Consider the following 26,509-nt stretch of genomic DNA (forward strand, 5'->3'; position numbering starts at 1 on the left):
CGAACACCAAGCCGGTTATTTTTCTCCTTGGGCTAATTAATATCCGGCCTGCGAAATCATGTCTAAATATATTCTTCGGACCATCTGAGAGGGTTGAACAGAGAGCGAGATTGTGAAGAAGAAGAAGAAGATGAAGCTAACGTGGAACAAGAACCCTAAGAAACGATCTCGTGTAGCTTTACCGAACATCCTCGATGTTCCTTTCGAGAAGGAAGCTCCAGAGACCAAATCTCAGCGCCTAGAAGATGATTTAGAGGTCGGAGAAAATGATGGGAGACTCGATCTCGAAGCGAAGAAGCTCGCAGATTCGTTTAGAGCACAAGGAGACAAGCTCGCTGAGGTATGTTTCGATATGTCTTCTTGATTAACATCACTTGTTTTGTTCTGAAGCAAGAACATGCTGATATCGTTATCTCTATTGTGAATGTTTTTGCTAATGAAGGAAGGAAGATACGAGGAGGCTCTAGGGAAATGGGAAGCTGCTCTTAATATCGTGCCTCAAAATGCTGTCATTCATGAACAAAAAGCTCAAGTCTTTCTTGAGATTGGTGATCCATGGAAAGCACTCATGGCTGCTACACGTAATGCCTCCAAGCCCTTTATATAGACTTACTGTTGGCCAAGAACCCTTGTAACAGACTTAACAGTTTGCTATGATTTTCATTCTTCACAGGATCTACTGAGTTAGATCCATCGTGGGCTGAGGTACTTTAAGACTCTCTAGTCTTATATCATATATTGTTTCTTTATAAGTACGAAAATAACGCAAAAGAAAGCTACTTGTAACTAGTGGTGGATCTGCTATGCTCGTTCTATTGATTCTGTATAAGATTTGATTATATGGATGTTGGAAGCTTTGTTGAAGAAATCAGATCACTTATTTGTATGGTTGAACTCCTTTTGGTTAGGCGTGGACTACTCTTGGAAGAGCACAACTCAATTTTGGAGAGCCTGACAGTGCTATCAGCAGTTTTGAAACCGCATTATCCATCAATGTGAGTTCCACAGAAAAATTGAGATTAAGTTCAAATGTTTTTCACTCTCTTTAAGTCACACATAGAGATCTTGAGGACATGATATTACTCATGCATTGTTACCTATTTCAACAGGCGGAATCCAAAGAGGCAAAAGAGGATTTACAAGCTGCAAAACAACTAATAAAGAAGAGAGAACAGCTTCAGACATCAGGACAGGACACTGACGCTAAACGTTTTGTGGTCGGCGACAAGAAAATAGAGCCAAACTAATGAACCAGGGACTTGTACTTTAGGCATAGAGTAGAACTTGTACAGTGTAATAAGAACAACAAATAGAAGATTGTTCTTCGTCAAGGCAAAGACTTAAAAGCCATTTGTCTGAAGAACTTCTGAATCTTTCCAGTATAAGTACTTTTGAAGGTGGTCCTGAAAAAAAAACACACATTCCTTGGAACCATTTACTTTGGCAGCTTCGTCTTGTAAAAAACTCCCATATCTATCTTTCAGACAGCCTCATCATGATACTTCAAGCTCACAAACGCACACGGATTCTCTCCCACAGCTGCTTCCCTAACCACCGGGTATGTGTACACATGTTCTTTCCTCTGCATATGATCACGTCCTTTGATCTGTCCTTGACTTCCAGCCAGAAGATATTGTAAATAGTTCTTAAAATACGAAGAAAATTAGTTCATTACAAAGTTGAGCAGATTGCAGATTCAGCACATCACAAGACACTTTTGATTAAAGGATTTAATCTGGAAATTACCAAAACGAACACAAATTTGTAGAGACAAATCAATATTAGGAAGTCATGAAAGTTAGGAAGATGGACTAATCTTTTTAGAGACAATGAACTATATATACAGCCAAAAAGAAATAATACACTTTAGAAAACAGTGTCAAGAGAGAAGAGACTTTCTCCGGCGTACGGCCGGCGCGTGAGCGTCCGTGCCGTCGCCGGAAGCACTCCTGCTTCAGCAATTTAGTTTTCCTCCGTCTTGTTTCCGAAGTGCCATCAACGGACGCCTTGTCGGAGCTCTGATACCGTAATTGACCTTCTCGGTGGTCGGATTTTGGAGTGAAGACGCCCTCGTTTGGAGAGCCTCGGGGGAGGCGGATTTCTTGTCGGTTCGGGTTCTGTTTCTCCGGGCGATGGAGGCTTCTCTAGATTCATCGACGCCGGTCGGTTCGCGGGGGGTGGAGGCTATCTCAGATCCACCGTCGCCGCTCTAGCTTCCGGAAAGGGAGGCTTCTTCAGCTCCTTCTTTGCCGGCTTATGAATGACGGAGTGAGGAGGCTCTCAAAGATCCTCGCCGCCGTGTTAAAACCCTAAATTTGGGGTGAGGTTACTGGGTTAGAGGTATTTAAAGTTTGGTGGGTGTCGTGTAGTTCGAGTTTGAGTTTGTGGGTCGTTGAGGAAGAGAATTCTGGCGACGGTGAGGATAGTTAAGCCAAGATAGCGGTGGTTCGCGGCGCGCCTATCTAGGGTTTCTGGTGGTTCAGAGCCGGAGGAGACCTCGTTAGAACGACGATCTCTCCGGCGTGAAGACAGAGCGGCCGTGAAGTGTTATGGTGACGCGGAGGCTCTGCAGTATCGGAGCTCCGGTGAAAAGTGGTTGTCGGTGGCTGGTTTCGGCGGTTGTGCGAAGAGGCGGAGATCGAGTTGAGACGGACGACGCGTGGCGTGCAGACTCTCCAGATGTTTACACGTGTCCGGCCTGTCTCCTTGGTGGACCTCTAGGGCAAACCGTCCGTTTGTGTGTATTTGGGGCTTTGGGCCGTTTATTTCAATTTGGGCCGCGGCCTTTGTTGTAAGTTGCCTCTCGTGCTAGTGAGCTTTTTGTTTGTGGGCTTCGGCCATGGGTTTGGCCCTTTTAATCAATAAAAACAATTTGGGAAAAAAAAAAAAAAGAACTATATATACAGCCATGGTTGTTTCTATTACAATCCTTCACTTAATGGATTGTAAAGTCTCTCCTTATTCTTTCAAAATGTCAGCTCCGTTTAGAAGAATATTTAGTAAAATTTTGTTACACAGATATGCAAATAATCATAAAATCATATAAGTAGAAACTTCATTTAATAAATATTCATATTAAAAGTATACTACATATCTATGTTAATATCATTTTAATTTAATTATATATTATATATGATAGGTAAGATTAATTGTTTTGATTTATCTATCCTAAAATGATTGCGAATAAACAAGAACGGTCGTTTGATTTATATGCAGACGTCAATTTATTACATAATAGTAACTGATTTCTTAATTATTTAATATATAATTATTATTTTATTATTTCATAATATACAGAAAACATAAAATAAGTAATAATATAAAAAATAAAATATTTATTCTGCTCAAGGCGCGGATCTTAACATAAGTATGTATCTTTTAAATAATTTTAAATCTTAAACATTTTCTAAATCTCTGGCCAAAACAAAATAACGAAATGAGAATAAACTAAATAATCAATATTTATATCGAGCAAAAACCAAAATGAAAAAAAATGACACAAAAATGAGAAAAAATATTGAAGATAGATAGGATTGGCACGTGAACGTCAACTTCTCATAACCATAATTAAATTTTAAATTGTTAAATAATGATATAAAACTGAGATGTCTGAGATTCTTCGGCCTAAACGTTAGGTTCTTATGCGATAAATAATTTTTTGACATAAGATATTTTTAAAAATGGGATGAGCTCATCAGTAAACAAATTATGTAATTAACAAAAATAATTGTTTAAGGGCCAAAAATATTTATTCGATCAAGAATATAAATTTTATTTTTCTATACGATATTTCTTAAATAATTTTCATATAAATTCACCTCTGCGCAAGGCTCATCTCTTATCCTAGTCAATACTATTAAAAGGGAAGGAGTCTAAAAAAATTTACCTATAAAAGTTGTTTGAACCCTTTCATTTAACTCATTATTTTTTGGTCTTACCTTAAATTTATACTAACAATATGTTACCATAAATTTCTCTAACAATAATTTAGTCAATTTTTTTATTTATTTAAATCTCACTCCTAAATCCTAATCATTACTATTACTATATTTATCATTTTGATTTTTAATCGTAAAAGCATTGTAACTAATGTTTTATATTATCACTTTTATCATATAATATATGATTTAAAGAAAGATAAATTACAAGACATATATGTGTACATTCTAACTTCCTCTTTCGTTTATAATAAAGTAATCATATCACATATAACCTTTCCCACTAAAATCTCATATCATATACTAAACTTTCAACCATCTATAGTTTGATAATATTTTCATATTTAAAAATGATTTTTCTGAATATTCATGTTACCTTCACAAAAATGAAGAAATTCATTGGTTCTATTAAAGCTAACCTGACTTCACGATATCAGTATTGATTATTCAAGATTTTGAAAATTATTTGTTTAGATATTATACTTTTATATACTTTTCACTTAAAACGAATCAATACTATTAAAAAGGAAAGAATTTTAAGAAAACTAATATAAAAAAGTTGTTGGAGTTATGTATAACTATTTATTATTTTTCTGATAATACATTAATCATTCTAAACATACAATTTTAAATATTTTTAACAGATCTTAATATTATTTCTTATGTTACCTTTACTCAGAAAAATATTTTATCAACCATGTTTTTGTACAATAACGTTAAAAATCTATATCAAAAGGTTGTTGGATCTGATATGGACGTAATGGGTCCACATCTGTTCGGGTATTTAAGATCCTAAAAGAATTTGAAATATATGAAAAATCTTAAAAATATCCGAAACACGAAAAGTATTTGAAACTCCAATCAAATACCAAAAAAAATCAAATACCTAAAAATTTAAAATCTTATTCAAAATCTGACACGATGAACTGAAAAATACCCAAAATTTTATCCAGATACCCAATTTTTTTTTTAATTTGAAAAATTTACCGGAAATCAAAACTCTAATCGTAAACCAAAAACTTAAAAACAATATCCATAATAACATATTCAGAATATCCAAATATACCTAATAAACACATATTTATGATCGGGTCTAGGGTAGGAACCGGACTCAAACAAAGACATGCAGGTCAAAAAAAACCCGATAGGTTATCTTCTCTTGACCTGAACTAAACCTATAATTTTGGATCGGTTCGGTTTGTTTTTTTATCCAGATATAATTCTCATGTCGACAAGAAACTTACGTAAAAGTGTACATATAAAATCTCAAATAAACTAATTTGTAGATTATATAGCTGTTAAAAATTATGTTTTTCGATATAATAAAACTTTATATTATAATATAATCTAATAATCCCGCGTTTTCCAAGCGCAGGTTAAAATCTAGTATATGTTATATAAGAGCATCCACATTGGTGAACCCCCCCTTTGGGGTTCATACCAATTTTTTAATATATTTATGGTGGGACCATGAATTGTGATGAACTCCTTGATATTGTACTTCTGCATTAGTGAACCCGAAGAAGGGGTTCATAGGAATTAAAATAATAATTTTTTTAAAAAAAATTTAGTTTTGATTTTTTTTTAATACATGAATAAAATATAATAATTTATAATTTTTTATAAAATTTTATTCATTACATTGATAATTGATGAACATAGAAAGATTATTCATTACTAAATTTTTGCCATACATTTTCAACTAAATCAGCTTTCAACTTATCATGTTTCCCTGAATCCCGAACTTCATTGCGCATGCCTAGCATATTATGTGAATGCAAACTTTCTCTCCTTTTGACCTTCGAACCTCTGCTTGACTCTCCTGACTCGAACTCAGATGTATCAGTAAGACTGTATCCGTCTCGTTCGTCCTCTACTATCATATTGTGCAATATGACACAAGTTCTCATAATTTTCCCTATCTTTTCCTTGTCCCATAGTAGAGCAGGGTTTTTAACTATTGCAAACCTCGATTGCAATACCCCGAAAGCACGTTCGACATCTTTTCTGGTGGATTCTTGACGTTGAGCAAATAGCTCAGCTTTAGGACCTTGATGAAGTGGGATGGATTGGATAAATGTTGACCAATTCGGATAAATTCCGTCAGTAAGGTAGTACGCCATACGGTAAGTGTGGTTGTTGACCTTGAATTTAACTTTAGGTGCTCGACCTTGCAATATGTCATCAAAAACTGGTGACCGATCAAGAACATTGATATCGTTGAGGGTACCTGGTAATCCGAAAAATGCGTGCCATATCCAAAGATCTTATGATGCCACAGCCTCTAAGACAATTGTTGGTTTTCCTGAACCACGGGTGTATTGGCCTCTCCAAGCCGTTGGACAGTTTTTCCACTGCCAATGCATACAATCAATGCTGCCTATCATCCCGGGAAACCCGCGCTTCTCGCCAATGTCGAGTAATCGTTGAAGATCTTCCGGTGTTGGTGTTCTTAGATACTCATCTCCAAACAATTGTACTATCCCATTAGTGAAATGTTCTAAACATAAAAGTGCAGTACTTTCACCAAGTCGAAGATATTCGTCATACGTATCTCCAGATTGACCATATGCGAGCATACATATAGCTGCAGTACATTTTTGAAGTGGTGATAGGCCGTACCTGCCGTGAGCATTTCTTCTTTGCTGAAAGTATGGAACTTCAGTAGTAAGGCAATCAACAATGCGGAGGAACAAGGGTTTGTTCATTCGAAAACGCCGCCTAAACATCACCGGCGGGTAAGTGGGATTTTCGTGGAAATAGTCGTTCCATAGTTGAATGTGTCCTTGTTCCCGATCTCTTTCAATATAAGCTCTTTTTTTGGGCTTGTTGGTTTGAACATCTACTAGGGAGTCGATGATATTATCAAATTCTTCGTCAAACATATCTTCAAAGGCTTCATCAACGCCATCTGACTCTGAGGATGTCATAACTGGAAAAAACGAATAGATAAAATTTATTTATTTTTGAAAAAAAACTATTAGAAACATAAATCTGCAATATATGTGGAACATTAATTTTTTTTTTTAAATATCTCTTGGAATATCATATTTTCGTTTTTAATTATAACATATAGTGGAAGTTTAATGCTACCCGATCATACTTGTATCCAATGCTACCCGATCATACTTGTCATAATGTATTCTATTTAGTGAAACTTGTCAAACTAAAGACTATAGATAACTTATCACACTTGTGAAACTTGTCAAACTTGTCAAACTTGTGAAACTTGTCAAACTAAAGACTATAGATAACAAAACTAAAACTTTGAGATTTTACTTGGTCACTCGATGTTGTAGTCGGCCAGTGAGTGGTTGGCTGGTTTGACAGAACAAGAGTGAGGCAGCTGGTTTGAGAGAACAAGAGTAAGGCGGATGGTTTGAGAGAACAAGATGGAGGGGTATCGACTGAGAGAACTATGATTTGTAGTTACAGAGAAGAGAACTATGCTTTGGCATTTGAGAGAAGAGAACATAAACACATGTTAGAGAGAAGAGAACATATATGAGAGACATGAAACACTTGTCCTTTTTATAACAAACTTTTACAAGTCCCGTGAAGTGTAGAGACAAACAAAATACTACACTTCATATTACAATCCGTGACACCAAGAACTACTCTAGTGTGTAGTACAAACACTGACCTGCTGCGACCCAAAAGATACATGTAGTACTACAACTACATGAACAACCCGTGACCTGCTGTGAACCAAAATATAGATGAAGTACTACTACTACTACAATACCCGTGACACCTACAAAACCCATCAACGTCAGACTTTATCTCCCATATGCCCGTGACAACACCCTCTTCTGATCCTTTCACCTGCAAAATAACACAGAAGAATATAAGTTCCAGTCAACAAAAGCATTTGTAAAAATATCAAAGCAAGTAAAGAAGCAAACAAACAGTTCAAGAAATTTTCAAGTAAACAACCTAAAGCATCTCAGAAACAAGTTTGTCCTTCAAAGCGACCTCAGCTTCACTTAGAGTAGCTATGTTCTTAGAGAGGAAACGATCAAGTATTTTCTGTTTCGAAATATTCTGTTTCTTCTCTAGAATGCTGTCCAGGCGATCAAATGCAGCTTCATTGCCATGCTTCTTGCGTTTGGCTGCTTTGAAAGCCTTAACGCCAGGAGGCCGAGCCTCATCGGAGTCAGGCACCGTCTCCGCAGCTTCCTTCATTTTCTCCTTTCCACCATCACTTGATATAGAGTTCGATCTCCACTTCTGATCATACCTCAGCTCCCTCCACGCGTGTTCAAGTGCAAACTTCGCCTGGTGGTCGTTAAAGAAGATGTCATGAGCTGACTTCATGACATCGTTCTCGTTCTGCCCACTAGATTGCTCCTTCAATGCTGCCTCATAGCTTCCCACAAATTTACACACTTGTTCATTCACCCTTCCCCACCTCTGCTTACACTGACTCCACTCTCTAGGTGGAAAGCCACCGAGCTGAGCGCTTGCGTTAAAGTAATCCTCTATTCTTCTCTAAAACGACCCTAGTTTCTGCTGGTTACTAACTATGGGATCTTTGCTTGTGTTTAACCAGGCACTGATGAGGACAATGTCTTCTTGAGTCGTCCACTTTCTCCTTTCAGCAGCCGGTTTAGGAACCTCAGACGACCCTACTTCTACGGTTTGACTGGACTGGGAAGATAATAGGTTCACAAAACCGGGAGAACTTAGTGAAAACGTATCCATTTTGGTTTGGGGTTGTGTTTTGTTTTTTGTTTGAAGTTTTAAAAAGGATTTAGTATTTTTTAAAGAACTACTTGCGTTTGAGTTACGGGTGGTTTCCTAAATATCAAACATTCATTACACATAATTAGACAACAACTTGTTCACAGACATTCATTACACATCAAATCAATTTTAAAAAACTCTAACAGGTTTAAGACACAGCAATTTAAGCGCATTCATCACAGCAACCAACCAGAGTAAGCAAACTAGTACTAGATATTTAATGAAGAACTACTACACTCCCTACTCTAGATATTTAATGAACAAGTTAAGTCTCAGTTCAACCAGAGGAAGCAAGTAACCACACGGAAACAGTTCCTACCCGAGTTCCTAGTTAAGTCTCAGTTCCTACTCTACACGGAAACAGTTCCTACTCGAGTTCCTAGTTAAGTTCTACTTCAGTTTAGTTTGAAAGTTTACCTGTTCTGTTTCAGTCGAAACAGACCTTCTCCAGAGCAGCCGCCTGGACTGTGAGGTTATAGACGTCACCGGTGAGCTTATCAAGCAGCAATGTGAGCCTCTTAACCTGTGCCTACATAAGTGATCAAGAAAACTTGTAACTCACTTATAAAAACGTAACTTTAAAAAGATTAAATTCCTAATATATACTGAAAAAAAGTCTTGACAAACCTCAAGACTCTCAATCTGTTTACTGAGTATGGGCACACATTTGATCATCTCATCAGCCTCCTCCACACGCTCACGCAGGCGTACCATCTCCTCCTGGACACCTATAACCCAAGGCTGACGGTAATGCAACCCATCAGCCTTGGTTAAACCACAGAAACATCAGTTAGACAACATATTTAACTATAAAATTTAGACAGCTGAGATTAATGAAGGGAATGCGAATGATGTGGGTTACCTCGTAGTTTATGCAGCTGAAGAAGCGCTTGCCGGGACGAGTGTCGTACTCCTCCTTGACCCGAACCTCGTCGATGATTCTACCACCACACGAACAGCTTGTCGGCATCCCATATGACGAATCGGCAACGTTGTAGAGGTGGTCGATGTACTCCTGCTTCCTCTTAATATCTCTTCTCTCATCTGAGGGATCCATCTGAAACAGAGAAATGAAATTGATTAAGCGAATCGATTGAGTCAAAACTAGTCAAAACCGTAAATCGAACCCAGTACAAGATCAAAACCCACTTATCGAAACCCCCAAATTCGATTTTGAACCCTAACTCGATAAACCCTTTTCGATTTCCAATCCGCGAGAATCGAACCATAAAACGATAAATCGAACCCCTAGACGAGGTAATACAACAATAAATCAAAACCCATCTCGATTTCGAACCCTAAATCGTTAAAAAAAAAAATTGAGATTTCCCCTAAGTCGATTTCGAAAGCCAAAACGACATCAATATAAACGAGATTCCAGTCGAGACCCACCTCTGTTAGTAGAGGAGACAATTACTCGTCGAATCGATGGAGAAAAGTCGAGAAATAGGGACAGAGATCGTCGTCGCACGCGATTTCGCCGGGACGAAGAAACCCTAGAATTTTCGAGACAAATGAGAGAAATGAATCTCTCTCCCCTTTCCACCGTGTGACGTCGACGCCGCGTCTCCAATCACTTGGCGACACGTGGTGTGAACCCGTATCGGACGGGGTCACTCGTAAGGGGCGGGTCGCGAGAATTAACCCATTAAATCTTTATTTTTAATGGTTTGGCCCTATGAAACTGAGCCCATGAACCTGTCTAAAACCTCTAATGGGGCTGCTCTAAGTAACCAATTTTAAAATAAAAACACGTTCACAACTTGTGAAGAAAAGAGATAGTGTTATCTCAAGCCATAATGGTTGAAGATACATGAATGTGGTGTTGATGCTTATAATTTCTATCTAAAACCATAATCCTAAACAAAGGGGGTTTAAGGAAAACCTATTCTTAATTCTATTGCTAATTGGTTAAAAATAACCGAACCGACTCTTAGTGGGTTTAGAATGCCAAATTATTAATTTCAATAGGTTTACATAAATAATAAAACCAAATACACTTAACATAGACCATAATGGTCGTGGCTAATTTTTTTACGTCAATCATAATCAGGATTGCTTGTCCTTCCATTTTTTGGGCTGATAAATGCCTCTTCCGACCAACTCCTTATTGGGCTTGTTCCACTTCAAATCTGATGTGAGCAAGTTGCTCCTCAAGCCAATTTGGTTTATGAAAATTGTCTTGTTGCTCCATTTCCAGCGCTGGATATTCATCTTCAATTTCCAAACCATTTCTCGAACATTCCGGCTAGACCACCCTATTTCTCGATCATGTCTACTTAACCACTTCATTTTCTGTTTATCCAGGTTTGTCCAGCCCATTTCCTGATCAAGACTGTTTCTCAATGGTATTCCATGGTTTTCCAAAGTTAGTCTATGCTTGATTAAGGCTGCATTAAGGTCCATAACCTTTTCTTGGTCTAGTACCTCACGATTCATGCCAATAAGCTCTCCAATAGTCCCATTAGGTCGTGACATGATCCATTGCTTATCTTCTTCCTGCATTGAATTCATGTCTTTAAGTATGAAGCTGATCAGGATTGCATCATTCTCTATCCTTTTAAAAGGATTTGTCTTCAAATCCGAGCCTTGTAAGATAATAGAACCATGATCACTCAAAACCAAACTCCTTGCTCTTTTTATCACGAGTTGGTTCCTGTTTTTTCACACAACACATTTCTTCTCTTGGATTGAATACAAAGTGTCGCAAGTCCTTCATGTGCCTTAGAAGTAGCTCATTGCAAGCAACACTTAAAGCAAGCAGTTTCTCCCTTTTACTTGGATCGGATCAAGTTTCTTCTGAATGAGCTTCTCGTCATTTATTCCATACGCACACCTCAGCCATTACTGTATCAGTATGTATTGATTTATCACCATGATCAAAACATAGTATTGGGTCTCCAAAACCATGCATGAACCTTGTTTAGTGTTCTGGTGTCAAACTAGTCCATTGAGCTGAGAAGGAGAATGCTTCTGATGTCTCTTAAAGCACCTTGACAAATCACTCATTAAAAATTCACCTCTATGGACGTTTGCATTTCTCCATATACTCACTCTCAAGCTTTGGCTTATCTTTGACCACAACATCTTCCTGCTTTGCTTTTCTCAGCTTGTTCTGATCAGTTATAGTCCTGATCAAGAACATGTTGCCTCCTGACCATTTTCTATTTTCATCGCAGCTTACTTGGGACACACCATCCTCTCTCCTTAAAAAGTATTTGACCAAAAATTATGTTCTTCAATAGTGAATGAGCTTTCAAAGTTGAGCTTGAATGCAACTGCTTTCTAGACCAGAATGTTGTTACTTCTTCCAAACACAAACAAACTTCCTCCAGATTCAAAAACAACTTATTGCAGGCCCTTGACAAGTCTGAAAAGCTCTGCTAAACTGATATGAAGGCATACCATAGGTCTGATTAGTAATTCACAATTTAAAGTAAAAAATACTATCACCTTGATCAACCATGGAAAGCACCAATATAGAAGTTGTAGATGACTCTTCAAGCAATTCTTTTCTTTCCTTGATCAGGAACGTGTCCACACATAATTTGTGTTTCTCCTTCAAGTTCAGCTGCAAATGTTGATAAAGAAGACTCGTGTGGTGGGTATGGCGGTTTAGGCTCCATGAAATCTTTAGGGAAGCCTTTTAGTAGATATTTGTATTCCCTGAGTTGCTTTAGCTCCTCCCATGTGACGATTGGATCTTCATCATACCAACGTGCTTCCTCTTCTTCTCTCCACCATATTATAGCCTCACCTCGTAGTTGACTAACAGCAATGGATAGCTTTCCCCATGATGGCAGTTGATTCTGCCAAATACAGTTATCTGTGTTTACAACCAATGAAATGTATTCTTTATGACCATATCCTCCAAAACAATCCTCATGTATGATCATGGAGACAAGTGAGGTATCAACCAAGATCCTACGGTTTTGTTGTTTTTCTTCTTCTCTTCCAAAGATCTTTGAATTCACTTTGGCTTTCAAAGACAAAAATGTGTGTTGATGGATGTGCTGGTGAAACTAGTTTAAGATCTCCAACACAAACTTTCAAGAGGATCTCATACCACTTGATACGGCTCTGGATAGGCTCTTTTGTCCCTGGAACACTTGAAGGAGTGTGGGTGAAAAGATCAAGAGATTGTAGATCTCTTGGATGGCATATGGGATTCGCCTTCCAGTTGATTGCTCAGAGGTTGTTTATGCTACTCCTCAGACACATGGGCATCGTGCTTGATTTTTAGGATGGATCACATAAGGTTTAACTCTTCCTTAGTGTTATATCGAACACATTCGCCACTTGTGAACAAAGGAGACAGTGTCGTCTCAAGATTGGTTTGCACCAAAAAGAAAGTATATTGATAAAAGTGTAGTTGAAGATACATGGATGTGCTGCTGATGCTTATAATTTCTAGGCTAAGAACACTAATCCTAAACCAACGTGGTTTAAAGAAAACATATTCCTTATCATATTTCTAATTGTTTTAAGATAACCAAATAAACTCCTAATGGGTTTAGAAAGCCCAAATCATAATCCTAATGGGTTTACATAAATAATAAAACCAAATACACTTAAAATAGACCATAATAGTTGTGGATAGGTCAATCATAAACCAAGCTGGCTTGTCCTTCCACTTTTTGGACCATTAAATGTTTTTTCAACAAACTCTTTGTTGGGCTCGTTCCACTTTAAATCAGGTCCGGCCAAGTTGTTCCTCAAGCCACTTTGGTTTATGAAAATTCTCTTGTTGCTTCATTTCTAGGTCTGGATCTTCATCTTCCATTTCCAAACCATTTCTCCAACATCATCAGTTTTGTAAAGATATGCAATAATCCATCAAGCTACTTCTCTTTATTCACCAGAATCTATTGGAGTTGTTGAACGAAAAAAATCAAATCTAAAAGAGATAATGAATGAAATGTTCCAGAAATCTGGATTGCCCCAGAGCCATGATGAACCCGTTCGTGTTTTGGGTTTCTCGGCGTTAAGTTTGGGTATTTGATGTAGCCTTTGGTTCTCTGTTGGGGTGTTCATGCTTCTTAAGATTTGTCCAGGCGCTCTAACAAGGAGACTATAACGTTCTGCCCCGTCCACGGCTAATGGACCACCCACGTCTGTTCTCTCGGCCCGTGGCACCATCCCATCTGACGGACGGTGCGTTAATTTATTTTGAAAGATCAAAATCATTGTTACTAACCTTGCAATCAACACCTGACATTTCCCTGTGTTTTGGCCTCACTTGCACGGTATCGCGAATCACTTTCCGTTAGATCACTCATCTGTCCACTACTCCATTCCACGCTCGCTTAACTCTGGAGTTCTAAATGGATGGTTGACAGAAAAGATAAGTCGACTTTGGTGATTTTTGGAATTCTTGTAGACCTTTGCTCTAAGTCTCTCTGGAATGAATGCTTTTTTTGTTGTGCTATTATAGATTTTCTTTTGATGCTTTTGAAGATCCAATGAATGACTTTTGTTCCGACATGGTTGGACTGATGTAATTACCAGCTCTTTGTGGTGTGAACTTTGAGGCTCTTCCACTTTTATGTATCGGTTCTTGTTGGGGTCGAAAACGGTTACGACGAAGTTAATGTCCAAACCTCCGAAAAAATGAGTGTAAGCATCTTTTTACGAAAGTTATATTTCGTAAAAAATGTCTTTACAAAGAACCTTGCAATAAAATCTTGTTCTAATCTCGATCGAACCAAGTACTGATTGTCTCAAGGCAACATACACGTATCCAAACTAGCCACAGACAAGCTCGAGTATGGCAATCGGACCACATACAAGCCAAGCTCGGTCGCTACGTAGCGACCGAGCTCGAGTTAATCTCGGTCGCTACATAGCGACCGAGCTCGAAGCCAAGCTTGGTCGCTACGTAGCAAACGAGCACGTGTGCGTTTCGATCGTTACGTAGCAATCGAGCTCTCTTAAAATGTTGATACGACACGAATCGATGCATTCTCGTCTACTCTTTAATGCTATCTCCCGAAAACCGTATCTAAACCATTTCATGTTTTTCGTCACTCGGAGTCATCAATCAAACTTTATGGTAAAACCGCGGAAAGTTCGTTTTTATCGAAGAAACCGTAATGAACGTTTCGAGTCAAAGACGACCCAAAGAGACCTAAGACGTAACTCGAAGCCTACTTACGATTTCTTAAACCAAAAGCCCATAAGCCGTATGACGGTTTATGCTTCTTTTGTAAGGAAATATAAATGTCAAGTTTCCGCGGATAAATGTGAAGTTTTCGAAGATAATCATGAAGATCGGGAAAAGAGGAATATCTCCATTTTTAAGCTATGACGGCTTAAGGGCAGAAGGGGGAAAGCGTAAACCGACTTAGGAGCGAGTATATAAGGAGTTCTAGGCGAGAGGCAGAAAGGAGAACTTTTACACATCAAACTTAGCACTTAGAGCAATTTTAGGCAATTTTCCGTTTTTGTTATTCGAGCTGCGACTCAATTAGGTTTTTGCCGTCTTAGAGTTTTAGAACTAGTAATCTCGCCGACAACTCTCATAGCCCAGACACTTACCTTGTTGTAAACGCTCAAACGCAGATTCGGAATAAGAACTATCTTGCTCTCTTTTTCGATTTCTTATATTTTATCGCTTTTATTTCGTGTTCTGATTACTTGGCGTGTGGTAATAGCAGATATCCGGGACCTCTGAGAAACTAGGGTTCTCTTACTTTTCTAATTTAAACGGAAATCGACAGTGCAAATTTCAATTCCCACGGTTCTTCGGATATAAGTTTTTCTCAAGTCTTCTGCCATGTTCTTTGAAGTTTTTTCGACCTATCTTTATTCGTTGGTTTGGAGATCATGGCGTTTTTCTTTTTGGTTTGTAATCGTCAAGACTTTTTCCATGCTTACACTTCGGCTTTGGTTTATGTTTTATTTTTCCTTATCATCCTTGTTAGCTAGTTAATGTTTAGACTCCTTTATGTTCTTTTAACTCTGAAAAGATGTTGATCTTTCTAAGTTGCTGACTTCGAAAGAAATTTCTTCTTTAACGGTTTATTTTTGTACGAGGCATTTCATTTGTTTTAATATAACTTTTAGATGAAAAAAGGAGGAAGAAAGTGATAGTAGTACCATACAAGGGATCCAAATATTTGATTGGACAAGATGTTTTCCAGTTGCGAGGAGTAAAAGAACTTAGGGTGCAACTGGAATGTTATTTTGTGGAATAAATTTGTTTAGAATGCATCATTCCATGAGATTCCAAAAAATATTTACCAGTCACAATGAATAACTTTCCAAAACAATTCCACACATCCCATTTTTGGAATGAATCAAAAACAAAAATCCTTTGTAAAATCCATTCCTTTTGTTCCATAATATAAACCTTTGTGAAAGATGGAATGAATGGAATCAACAATTCCATTATTAATTTCAGTTTATATTCCATTTTACTCATCATTCCATTTTTTCTTATTCCACAAATATTCATTCCTTTTATTCATAGCATTCCTATTAAGAATAACCAGTTGCAGCCAACCGAAATAAATGAGCACGTTAAACCAACCGGTTATGTGAATCGGAAATACACTTGATCCCAAATTTTAATCCTTTGGAGCTAAACCCTCCTCAAAATTGTTGCCTTCTTTTCGTCTCCGTCTGTTTAGCCGTTCTCTTTCCTTCTGTTTTTAATAGTCTCCCTTTCTTGTTTCTGAGTTGTTTTTATCGATCTTCTTGTGAAGATAAGAAGCGGGACTGGACCTTCTGTGACACACAGGATGTAATGATGTTTGCTGTAGGTTGTGCCAAAGGAATCGCTAACCAACTTTTCAGAAATCCCAGATGGTAATTCCCGTTTTAAATGATTTCAGAGTCTTGATTTATTATGTCTGAATCAAATTCTTGATCTACTTTTGCCGTAGAAACTGCAAAGTGTTTTGCTTTTCTTGTGTCTTCTTACAGACATGTTATTGGGATTTTTTGCAGGAGGTCTGGACTCTTTGTGCATCACCTCCAGTTCCCTAATTACACCGTCTATACAAAGCAGAGACCTTTTGTAGAAGTACCACATGGATCAGCTTCTTCAAATCAAAACGTATTCGAGTACTGCTGCAGACGTCACATGAGTAACTCGACGGTAGAGCTAAGAACTGAAGATAATGTGGTGAGGTTTTCTTTCAGCAACAACACCAAAAGTGTGCCTATGAGGACAGAGAAGAAATGGAAACGAGCTAAATCGTCAAGAAAGGCTAAAGTGAATGAGTTAAGGTTTTACCGTCTAAAGGCCAAAAAGAAGATGAATTCTCCAAATCCTGAAGTTAGGATTCGATATAAGCTCGAAAAGGTTTTTATATTCGATATAAACTTGTACCTTTTCTCTTCATGTATGTGTTATTTGACTTTGTACAACAACAGGCCAAGAGAAAAGAAGAATGGTTGATTGAGAAACTGAGGAAATACGATGTCCCGAAAACGCCAGCAGAAGCCTATGATCCAGAGACTTTGACAGAGGAAGAGCAGCATTACCTAAAACGTACAGGCGAAAAGAGAAAGAACTTTGTACTTGTGGGAAGACGAGGAGTGTTTGGAGGTGTGGTCCTGAACATGCACCTCCATTGGAAAAAGCACGAGACTGTTAAAGTTATCTGCAAGCCGTGCAACAAACCCGGGCAGATCCATGAGTATGCAGAGGAGCTTGCTAGGCTAAGCAAGGGAATCGTGATCGATGTTAAACCTAACAACGCCATAGTACTCTACCGCGGGAAAAACTATGTCAGACCACAAGTGATGTCTCCTGTTGATACACTCTCTAAAGATAAGGTAGGTAATGACGAATCCAGTTTACTTTTTATGTTTTGTGTGTGTGTTTTCTTTTATTCTTCTGATGAACGTGATCAGGCTTTGGAGAAATATCGGTATGAGCAATCGCTTGAACATACGAGTGACTTCATAGAGAAGCTCGAGAAAGAGCTTGAGGAGTATCACAAGTACGTTGCTCGGTACAAGAAGAAGGATGAGGTAGATTCAAAGAGCAAAGCAGTGTAATTTGGAGATTTTGTTTGGCCTCAAAAACCCGAATCTGAAAAGAGTTGAATATCTTTGCTTTTTCTCAGTCTTTGTTACTTGCATTGAATTTTTTCAAGTGCTAGAGCGGATTCGAATAAAGTAGTTGATTTACTAGAACCATCTTACACTAGCTTCATAGCATGTTTTGGAGTAATTATCTATCATTTCACTAGCCACCATGCACATTAGTTTCTCTTGGCGTTGCCACTGGGACGAACTTTGGATTGGGTGTTGTGACTCCATTGTTATCAGTTGTTGGCAGCGGGCAGTGTTGTAGCCCCCTACATCTATGCAATGTTGATGTAATAATAAAAATCAAATTTAATAAATCTTTTGTAATATATTAAGCAACTTACCCGTGAGGTATAAGCTCCACAAATCATGTCTGAATAAATATAGAAAAAAAAAATCCTATCAATTGTTTCATACATCTCTTAAGCCTCATGTATCTAACATTTTCTTCGTATTTGAGTCTCTTTACCCCCTGCCAAAAAATTGTAGAGATGTCTGCAAGAATAGTCACGTTTTGGGAATCTCGTTCTTCTTTTTTCTTCAGGTAAACAGCGTACCATAAGGTCCATAACTACCATTGATCTCATCATCAACTACACCCACCCTAATTAGAGTTCCTCTGGCTTCATCCTTCTCTTAGGTTCTGTAATATTCAGAGAGAAAACCTAAAGTTGGTCAGAGAGAAAACATACAGTATATTATGGTTGCTTCAGTAGCAAAAGCATACTTTTGTTGGTAATTTTTCGGCGTGTGCAAGCCAAAAACCCTTCCCAGCTTTGTTGTTTGAGGTCTCGTTTATCCTCTTCCGAGAGCTCAAAGTTTGGTTCCCTTCCACACATGAAAGCAGCCCTAATAGAGTTAACCGTTGTCAATGGAAGTGATATATAGTTTGAATCAAACACTCAAGAATCTGATTTTTAAAAAAATGTAAATTTACTTTACCTATCGTATAAACGAGCAGCCTCTTCTTGAGAAGAGAAAGTTCCCAAGTGGATCTGTCGCTTCTCAACTTTAATGGCTGCTTGCCATTTCATGTTCTTGTAATAGACTCCTCTCATCAAACATGGTTCTTGGTTCTTTACTTGCTTTCTTCTATGCCGCTTTCTTCGTTTCAACGGCTGGTCTGTAAATGGGAGATAAAATAAAAAAGGTGAAATAATTGGCCAATTCTTTATTACTCATCTCAGACATTACTGTGAGAAGAAACCAGACCTGAATCACATAAGTCTTGCTCCATTTTAAGAGAGATGGAACCAGAATCATCCGGTGAAATAGCTGAGGAATCAGACATGAAATGCATAATATATTTTGAAGGAGTTCTTTGCCTCTGGGAGCGTGTCCCTTCTTCAATAGGCGTTTTCTGCCAAAACCAAAACAAGTAAGGTCTCTCAATATATGCACTTCACTGAAAGGAGCGTGACCCTTCTTCATTTCTCAATTACCTCCTCCTTAGGCCCGGAACCATAAGCTGCTACGCCATTAGGATTTGGAATCCCAGTGATCATCTCCTCAGCAGTTAGAAAAGGAAGCGGTGTCACATAACCATTTGGTCCTACACCGATCAAAAACAAGTTGGTAAACATTGCACAATGTTAATGTTGGACAATATAGCATTCATTATCAACAACATATTTTTACCACAACAAAGTCCCAGTAGCCTGCGCCTTCTTAAGCTCACCATATTGACTTTTGAATTTTTTTTTTCACTTCTCTGCTATAAATCACATCAAAACACTGATCAAGCTCACAGAAACATAATTCCATAGAAGGAATGCTTAGCATAGAAACTAAACTAAACACTGATCAGCTCAAGAAACTGCTCAAACAAAGACAGATCCAAAGAAGAACACAAAACAAGTAATTAACACAAATGCAAATGCAAAAAAAATTAACAACTAGATCCAAAAGTCAAGACAACGATCACCTATAGGATGCTAGGCTATTGAATCTGTGTTTTGATTGAATTATAATGGCCGAAGACTTTTTATCCAAATGAAGTCAACCCTCAATGAGAAACCAAACCTACCACCACCGCCACCTTTTTCATGGATTCACAAAGCAGCGGAAAAGAAAAAGCATCAAGAAGAGACCAATCTCAGAAGAAAACGCAAGGACCCAATTTTTCAGGATTAGTCTCTTCAGAACCAGTGAACCACAAAACTAAAACATACCCATTGTAAGAAAACTCATAAGAAGCAAATCCATTGCATCAAAATCAAAGCTTGAGGGTAAAAAAAAAAGAAAGAAAAGAAACTGGTTAAAGGGTAAAAAACCCAAGAAGTTTTTCTTCAGGAAAACCGAAACTTTGAGCCAAAAAAAAAGAAGTGAATTCGGGACTAGGACAATTGAATTACCTTTAAACTGAAGGGAAAAGAAGAAGGCGGTAAGTGAGAAGAAGATCTTATATAGTTCTGGATATACTTGTTGAGGAGAAACAAAATAAAAGAAGGAGAAGAGTTTAATGAGTTTTGAGTTGTGGTGGTATTTGAGGCTCATGCATCTACCACCTTTGGCCTTCTTTTTATTTGGTTGGTAAACGCTGAGGGAAGATGAAGGAAAATTAAATATATTTGACAAAACTCTTTTTAATATTAAATGTTTATTATTATGTAGGGACAGATAAATGAAGGAAATAACAAAAGACTAATAGAAGATAAATGCTAAAATAAAAGCCCATGAGGTTGGAAAAAGTTGAATCCAGGGCTGGAACGTGTGATTCTTTCTTCTCATATATTTTTTCGCTTCTCTTCCCACTTTTGTGCGTTCCAACTATGCCCTTTCCCTTCGACCTTTTCTTGGCTATAAATATAGAAAATCAAATTAATCAATAATAAAGGTTTGGACTTTGGTATGAACTTGTAACATAGTCCTTTACGAGCCGAATATATAAAAAACATTTAAAAAGTTATAACACGTAGTTATTAGGTTATGGAATTGCTCGTCTTCTATTGATCACATTAGGTATACATATATACATCGAATACTGAGGAAATTAAGGAAAGGAAATATATAGCAGCAAAGAAAGAGACGTTAGAGCTTAATTATATGCATTCTAATATTGACTTTCCTATATCTTCTACACACCCCACAAAATGGACGGCCAGTTGAGAGTCCGATCTTGGGCATAACTGAGTCAAATGTAGTACGAGGCAGGGGTTTAGTAAGGACATCGGCAAGTTGATCTTGTGATGAGACGTGTGAGACTCTTAGTGTTCCTGCTTGAATGTATTGTCACACAAAGTGATAATCAAGTGCCAAATGCTTTATTTTTGAGTGAAAAACTGGATTTGCCGCCAAGTAGGCTGCACCAATATTATCACAATATATTACCGGCGTTGTAGGAGATTTGATACCGAGCTCATTTAGGAGAGATGTAACCCAGCAAACTTCAGTTGTTGTGGAGGCCAGTGATCTATATTCAGCTTCAGTTGAGGATCTTGAGACTCCACTTTGTTTCTTTGAGGACCAAGCAATGGGATGACTTCCTAGGTAAACAATATAGGCGCCGGTGGATGTGTAATCATCTTTGTTGCCAGCCCAATCGGCATCGGTGAAAGCATGTAACGTTGGCTTGTTGTTGGCCTGGAATGTAATCCCTTTCGTCATAGTGCCAGCGAGGTAGCGTAGTATTTGCTTGACCACAAGCCAGTGTTCGTTGGTCGGTTTATGCATGAACTGCGACATTTTGTTGACCGGAAAGGATATGTCAGGTCGAGTGAGAGAGAGGCACTGGAGACTGCCAACGACGGCACGATACTCTGTTGGATCAGCTAGTGGAGTGCCAGAAAACATAGTAATTAAGTGTTGTATTGGAGCACATTGGAGTCGCGATCGGGTTGCAATTCTCCATCTTTGTCCTATGTAGCAGATCTGCAATGTAACGAGTTTGAGTTAAAAGCATGCCTTTAGGTGTATGCAAAACCTCTATACCTAGAAAGAACGAGAGATCATCAAGGTCTTTAAGAGGAAATCGCTTTGAAAGTGAATCCATAAATTTAGACAAATGTGTTGGGCTATTTCCTGTAACTATTAGATCATCAACATAAACTAGCATGTGAAGAAAAACCCCTTGTTTTCAGTAGATGAACAATGACGCATCGGTTAAAGAGTTGATGAAACCAGCTTGAAGAAGAAATTGTTTGAGCTCATTATACCAAGCTCTCGGAGCTTGTTTGAGTCCATAGATGGCTTTGCGTAATCGGAAAACTGCATTTGGGTGGTCTTTGTTGATGAATCCCGGTGGTTGTGACATATAGACTTCATCTTTCAACATGCCTTGCAAAAAGGCGTTGTTGACATCAAGTTGTCGAATGGGCCAGTTAGCCGAGACTGCAGTGCTTAGAACTGTCTGAATGGTAGCTGGTTTGACTACCAGGCGGAAGGTTTCATGATAGTCGATCCCTGGTTTTTGTGTAAAGCCCTTCGCGACCAGCCGAGCCTTGTATCTCGCAATCGTCCCGTCTGGATTTCTTTTGAGTGTAAAGATCCACTTGCAACCTACAACATAAAACGTGTATCATCATTCAAGTTCTCAAGATCCCAAGTATGATTACCAATTTGAGCATTGTTTTCATCACTCATTGCTTTTTTCCAATGAGGACTCTTGAGAGCTTGTGCCACTGTTGTAGAAGGTGTTTTTGTTGTCTGAGCAACTTCCGTATGAAGATTTAACTTCTGGACAGGTTTCTTGGGCCGAGTGATTTGTCTGACCAGACGAGGAGGACCTGGCTGGGAAGGAGGTTGAGCAGACGGTTGTTGTGTTTCTGTAACATATGGAGTCGGCGCTGTGTTGGCCGTGTCGGGTGCTGATTTGTATTTGTTTCTAGTGGTGATGAGTGATCAGAAGTGTGGGCTTGTGGTTGAGAAACATGACCTGTAGAAGTAGTAATAAGAAGCACAAGCTTGACAGAGGGGTAAGTTGATATCTCAGTTTCTTCAGTTTCATTAGACTCTATATGAGATGGTAAAGAAAATGGAAAAACATGTTCATGAAGGACAACATGTCGAGAAGTATAAATTCTCGATGTCGAGCGATCTAAACAAAAGTATGCGCTTTGTGTAATAGAGTAACCCAAGAACACACATGGTGTGGATTTAGCATCCAGCTTATGAGATGTGTAAGGTTTAATCCATGGGAAACATAAGCACCCAAACACCTTAAGCTTTTGATAGTTTGGAGAATGTCAATAAAGATTTTGAAAAGGAGTTTTGAAATCTAACACTTGTGATGGCATTCTATTTATTAGATAGACAGCCATTGCAAACGCATAGGTCCAATAAGACTGTGGCATCGACGCATGAGACAGGAGGGCAAGGCATGTTTCTACGATATGTCTATGTCGACGTTCTGCGATGCCATTATGTTCTGGCGTATGAGGCGGACTTGTCATATGAGAGATGCCATGTTGAGCTAAAAAGTCTCATAGCCCAATATATTCACTTCCATTGTCGGTGTATAAGGTCCTTAGCTTAGATTGAAATCGATTTTTAACCAAGACTTTGAACCGGGTGAAAACATAAAAAATGTGGGACTTCATTTTTAAAGGATACAAACGTAGTGATCTACAAAAATAACGCAGTATTTGAAACCATCGATTGAAATTATGAGAGAAGTCCACACATCTGAAAATACTACATCTAGGGGTTGTGAAGATCGAAGAGTTGAGTTTTGAAAAAGTAACTTATGCATTTTATTATTAGAGCAAGCAGAGCATGGCTGAGCCATTAAAACATTTGAAGCAATGGGTAATTGAAATTGAGAAACAACTTTTTGAAGAATTGAAAATGCTGGTTGTCCTAAACGGAATGTCAATCCGACAAGGTTGTCTTCACGGCAGATGCAAAAGCTAGTAAGGGTTTTGATGCTGGGGATTGTGGCCAATGGTACGTTCCATCTCTAGGTTTCCCTTCGAGATGGAGTCTCCCTGTTTCCAAGTCCCTCACCTGAAAATATGTTGAGTAAAAGTAACCACAACCACATTAGCAGTGCATAACTGAAAAACTGAAATGAGATTTTTTTTCAAGAGCAGGAACACATAAACTTTTTTTAAAAAGAATGGACGAGTATAAGAGGGAAGAGATAGTGAACCAGAGTGTGAAATGTGGAGTCCAGAGCCATCACCCAGGAGAACACCATCACCACCACTGTAAGGGTTATGCATGGACAGGTTTGCTAGGTCGGATGTCATGTGGTGTGAGGCACCGGAGTCCAATAGCCACGTTGAGGAGTCAGACATCATAACTGGGTTAGTACTCGGGGGCCACTGTTGGAACTGTGGAGCATTGTTCCACGTGTTGTTGCTCCTTTGTTGTTGAGGCATCTGAGCCACTCCTCTTATTATACGAAAAATCAGGACAGTTTCTGGCGCTGTGGCCTTGTGTTCCGCAGGCTTGACAGCGGCCTAAGTACGGCTTGGAGGAGCGCTGCTGGTTGTTGTTCTGATAGTGGCGAGTCTGATTGTTGTTACGCCATTGTTGATTGTTTCTGTTGCGCCAGTTCTGGTTGCTGTTGTGGTTTTGACGAGTATCTGCAGCATGAGCAACAATCGGAGTGACTGGAGCTGTCTCAGTGGATATGATAATAGCTTCCCGGTTTAGTAGGCGTTCATGGAGTTCTGACGAGATGGCCACATCACGGCCATGGATAGCATCAACTTCAGGCTTGTACTCATCACCAAGTCCTGCAAGTATTCTTTCGGTGAGATCCTCATTGGTTTGCCAAGGAGAGCAAGATCATCTGCTTTTGATTTGATCAGCCTGAGATATTCATTGAACTAGTGAAGTCATAAGAGATGGACAAGGGCTACACAAGAGCCAAAAGTATTAAGAGACTGCACCGACACCATCTCTTGTAGCTATCGACGGCGAACGAGGTTAAGAAACTCAGAAAAATAAGAGACTCGTGGACAAACCAGATGCAACAAAGAGACACAGAAACAGCAAGATAAAGGGGAGAGAGTAGGAATGAAAGATGCGTCTGGAGGGCCTGTGGGGGTCGGGAGGCTCCAGCGGTTCAAGCGGAGAGAGAGAACCAAGCAGAGGAAGTTTTAGCGGCGGAGGGTTGGGAGGAGATCTGGACCGCGACGGTGGAGGAGCTATGGCCTTCGAAGTCATGGAGGAGGATAGTAGCAGCTTCAGAGAGGAGAAGGTTGATCGAAGATGCTGAAGCAATGAAGATCCATGGAGGCGTCTCTCCTTCGTTAACTAAATCTAAGTTCGACTCCTATTTTGTTATTTCCATTACGGTCTTGTGTTAAATTCTATCTCTTAGTCTATATAAAATACACACCATCAATGTATATCTCATAATGTTTTTGGTATTTTCATCTTCTTGGGTAACTTAATTTGAGGGACTTATCAAACTCAGAATGTTGATTAATTTCGATTTGAGATTGATAGATTAGAGATGTCTGACATGTATGTATTACCATTCCTTCAGTTTTGTCTATAGGTCGATTGTGGTATCTCCCACGATGTACTATCTACTTATTTCTCTGGCTTATGATAGGGTTTATTGTCTTTTTCGTTTTTCTTATTTCTCAGGAACTTAGGATTCATGCTTTTGGAAATGCTTGAACTGGTATGCTGAATCTTCCTCCCATTTTACTTCTGCCCATGCTCGGGATGTGACGTCTGCCATGGTTCTGCACTGATACTTGATTAACTCTTTGTACATATCAGCATCAAGCAACATGTCTCTCTTGAAGGTAGAATACCTTTTCCTGGTTGAAACATATTGTATAGTTACGCAGGGATTCAGCTTGGTTTCTTGTGCATGCAAATTTTCTCACAAACTGGTCGGTTAGAGCTGCGAAGGAATGTATCGATCCATTGGACAAGTTGATGTACCATTGCAGGACGGACCGGATCAGAGTTGAGCTGATACCATTGCAATGATAGCTTCCAAGAATTGTTTCTGGATAGTTGTAGTAAGCATACACTGGTTGTACTGGGCCACATAATTGTCTAGATCACTGGTTTCATCATTTATTCTTATATTTGGGAAATATAACTTTTTCGACATCTCGAACATGGCGATCTTGTCCGCAGAAGGAGTATCCGCGAACAGAGTATTTAGAAATTAGAGAGAAAGTAAAAAGGTAAATTTGGAATTCTCTTAGTTCAGTAGAGTATGTAGAATAAATGAAAGTATCTCGGATTTTTTTTTCATTAAAAGTATCTAAACAATTGGTCCCGTGTGAATGCACTTAGGTCCAAATATGGAAGGTCTTGGTGTAAGAGTTGAATCATCCTGATACAATGGCTGAGAATAAATTTTGAGATGTCCTTATGGTACCCTAGTTATAGTAAGGTTCGAGATGAGACATGTCGAGAACTATCCGATTTGGAAACTGAATAACTTTCACATCTGAACTGGCCTTGATGAATCCAGTTTTCTTGGTTTCTCTGATGGGTCAAGATTACAAACCAAGTCGGTTCATTGCCTAATTCCTTCTGGTTTGGCTGCAAACCTCCATTTAGTTAGTGTAGATTCAAATGGGGTATGTTGGTAATTACCCAACTTAAGAGCTGAATATCTCCTCCATGTGAAATGATATTTTGCTGATTCCACTTCGAGGCGTGCTCTAAATGAGCAGAGAATCTTTCCCAAGCTGTTTCATGCCCTAACTCTCCGTGGCTGAGCCAACGTGAATTGAACAATGGCACTGGGTCTGAATGGCCTTCACTTGCAAGGTAGCCAGGAATCAGCTGGGTTGTAAACTTGATTCCGGTTTGGTCTGAGATGATATGGACCCAATTCCAATTCGACGTAAGACTGATGA

The 26,509-nt window shown here is 38.7% G+C and overlaps 5 protein-coding genes and 1 long non-coding RNA gene across 9 annotated transcripts; 2 read left to right on the forward strand and 4 right to left on the reverse strand.

Moving 5' to 3' along the window:
* LOC103833344 (tetratricopeptide repeat protein 33) lies at positions 1-1,438 on the forward strand. The gene is made up of 5 exons (XM_009109432.3): positions 1-340; positions 443-581; positions 674-705; positions 909-995; positions 1,110-1,438. The coding sequence occupies exons 1-5, from the start codon at positions 131-133 to the stop codon at positions 1,245-1,247; spliced, it is 606 nt and encodes a 201-aa protein (XP_009107680.1). The 5' UTR covers positions 1-130; the 3' UTR covers positions 1,248-1,438.
* Positions 1,439-5,497: 4,059 nt separating this feature from the next.
* On the reverse strand, positions 5,498-7,018 carry LOC117127174. Its single transcript, XM_033276613.1, has one exon. The coding sequence runs from the start codon at positions 6,866-6,868 to the stop codon at positions 6,206-6,208; it is 663 nt and encodes a 220-aa protein (XP_033132504.1). The 5' UTR covers positions 6,869-7,018; the 3' UTR covers positions 5,498-6,205.
* On the reverse strand, positions 5,606-6,061 carry LOC117127490. Its single transcript, XM_033278025.1, has one exon. The coding sequence runs from the start codon at positions 6,059-6,061 to the stop codon at positions 5,606-5,608; it is 456 nt and encodes a 151-aa protein (XP_033133916.1).
* Positions 7,019-16,230: 9,212 nt separating the features above from the next.
* On the forward strand, positions 16,231-17,875 carry LOC103833341 (uncharacterized CRM domain-containing protein At3g25440, chloroplastic). Its single transcript, XM_009109424.3, has 4 exons — positions 16,231-16,493; positions 16,635-16,992; positions 17,064-17,468; positions 17,547-17,875. The coding sequence occupies exons 1-4, from the start codon at positions 16,432-16,434 to the stop codon at positions 17,691-17,693; spliced, it is 972 nt and encodes a 323-aa protein (XP_009107672.1). The 5' UTR covers positions 16,231-16,431; the 3' UTR covers positions 17,694-17,875.
* Positions 17,876-18,020: 145 nt separating this feature from the next.
* Positions 18,021-21,187, reverse strand: LOC103833343 (ethylene-responsive transcription factor-like protein At4g13040). 4 transcript variants are annotated; one of them, XM_009109429.3, is made up of 8 exons: positions 20,081-21,187; positions 19,651-19,764; positions 19,365-19,437; positions 19,169-19,278; positions 18,939-19,086; positions 18,669-18,849; positions 18,454-18,575; positions 18,021-18,369 (listed from the first exon to the last, which is right to left on the reverse strand). In XM_009109429.3, the coding sequence occupies exons 3-8, from the start codon at positions 19,405-19,407 to the stop codon at positions 18,335-18,337; spliced, it is 639 nt and encodes a 212-aa protein (XP_009107677.1). In that variant the 5' UTR covers positions 19,408-19,437; positions 19,651-19,764; positions 20,081-21,187; the 3' UTR covers positions 18,021-18,334. The 4 variants fall into 4 exon arrangements, with proteins under 4 accessions (XP_009107677.1, XP_018509178.1, XP_009107676.1 ...); XM_018653662.2 differs by lacking the exon at positions 19,651-19,764 and having other exon boundaries at positions 19,365-19,446; positions 20,083-21,185; XM_009109428.3 differs by lacking the exon at positions 19,651-19,764 and having other exon boundaries at positions 19,365-19,440; positions 20,081-21,179.
* A 1,876-nt stretch (positions 21,188-23,063) lies between these two features.
* LOC103833339 lies at positions 23,064-26,288 on the reverse strand. The gene is made up of 2 exons (XR_626170.3): positions 23,815-26,288; positions 23,064-23,669 (listed from the first exon to the last, which is right to left on the reverse strand). It is a non-coding gene; the product is annotated as an uncharacterized LOC103833339 (long non-coding RNA).
* Positions 26,289-26,509: the final 221 nt, after the last annotated feature.

This window comes from Brassica rapa, chromosome A08 (genome assembly GCF_000309985.2).
Source record: "Brassica rapa cultivar Chiifu-401-42 chromosome A08, CAAS_Brap_v3.01, whole genome shotgun sequence".
NCBI classification, from domain to species: domain Eukaryota; kingdom Viridiplantae; phylum Streptophyta; class Magnoliopsida; order Brassicales; family Brassicaceae; genus Brassica; species Brassica rapa.

What these genes read in the sequence shown, in the direction of transcription:
- LOC103833344 (XM_009109432.3), top strand. Translation starts at nt 131, where the DNA reads ATGAAGCTAACGTGGAACAAGAACCCTAAGAAACGATCTCGTGTAGCT. An exon ending in AGCACTCATGGCTGCTACAC is followed by an intron (nt 582 to 673) that starts GTAATGCCTCCA and finishes CATTCTTCACAG; the next exon opens with GATCTACTGAGTTAGATCCA. An exon ending in TAGATCCATCGTGGGCTGAG is followed by an intron (nt 706 to 908) that starts GTACTTTAAGAC and finishes CCTTTTGGTTAG; the next exon opens with GCGTGGACTACTCTTGGAAG.
- LOC117127490 (XM_033278025.1), bottom strand. Translation starts at nt 6,061, where the DNA reads ATGGCGTACTACCTTACTGACGGAATTTATCCGAATTGGTCAACATTT.
- LOC117127174 (XM_033276613.1), bottom strand. Translation starts at nt 6,868, where the DNA reads ATGACATCCTCAGAGTCAGATGGCGTTGATGAAGCCTTTGAAGATATG.
- LOC103833341 (XM_009109424.3), top strand. Translation starts at nt 16,432, where the DNA reads ATGATGTTTGCTGTAGGTTGTGCCAAAGGAATCGCTAACCAACTTTTC. An exon ending in CTTTTCAGAAATCCCAGATG is followed by an intron (nt 16,494 to 16,634) that starts GTAATTCCCGTT and finishes GATTTTTTGCAG; the next exon opens with GAGGTCTGGACTCTTTGTGC. An exon ending in ATACACTCTCTAAAGATAAG is followed by an intron (nt 17,469 to 17,546) that starts GTAGGTAATGAC and finishes GAACGTGATCAG; the next exon opens with GCTTTGGAGAAATATCGGTA.
- LOC103833343 (XM_009109429.3), bottom strand. Translation starts at nt 19,407, where the DNA reads ATGGTGAGCTTAAGAAGGCGCAGGCTACTGGGACTTTGTTGTG. An exon ending in GCAAGACTTATGTGATTCAG is followed by an intron (nt 18,850 to 18,938) that starts GTCTGGTTTCTT and finishes TCCCATTTACAG; the next exon opens with ACCAGCCGTTGAAACGAAGA. An exon ending in GCTGCTCGTTTATACGATAG is followed by an intron (nt 18,576 to 18,668) that starts GTAAAGTAAATT and finishes TAACTCTATTAG; the next exon opens with GGCTGCTTTCATGTGTGGAA.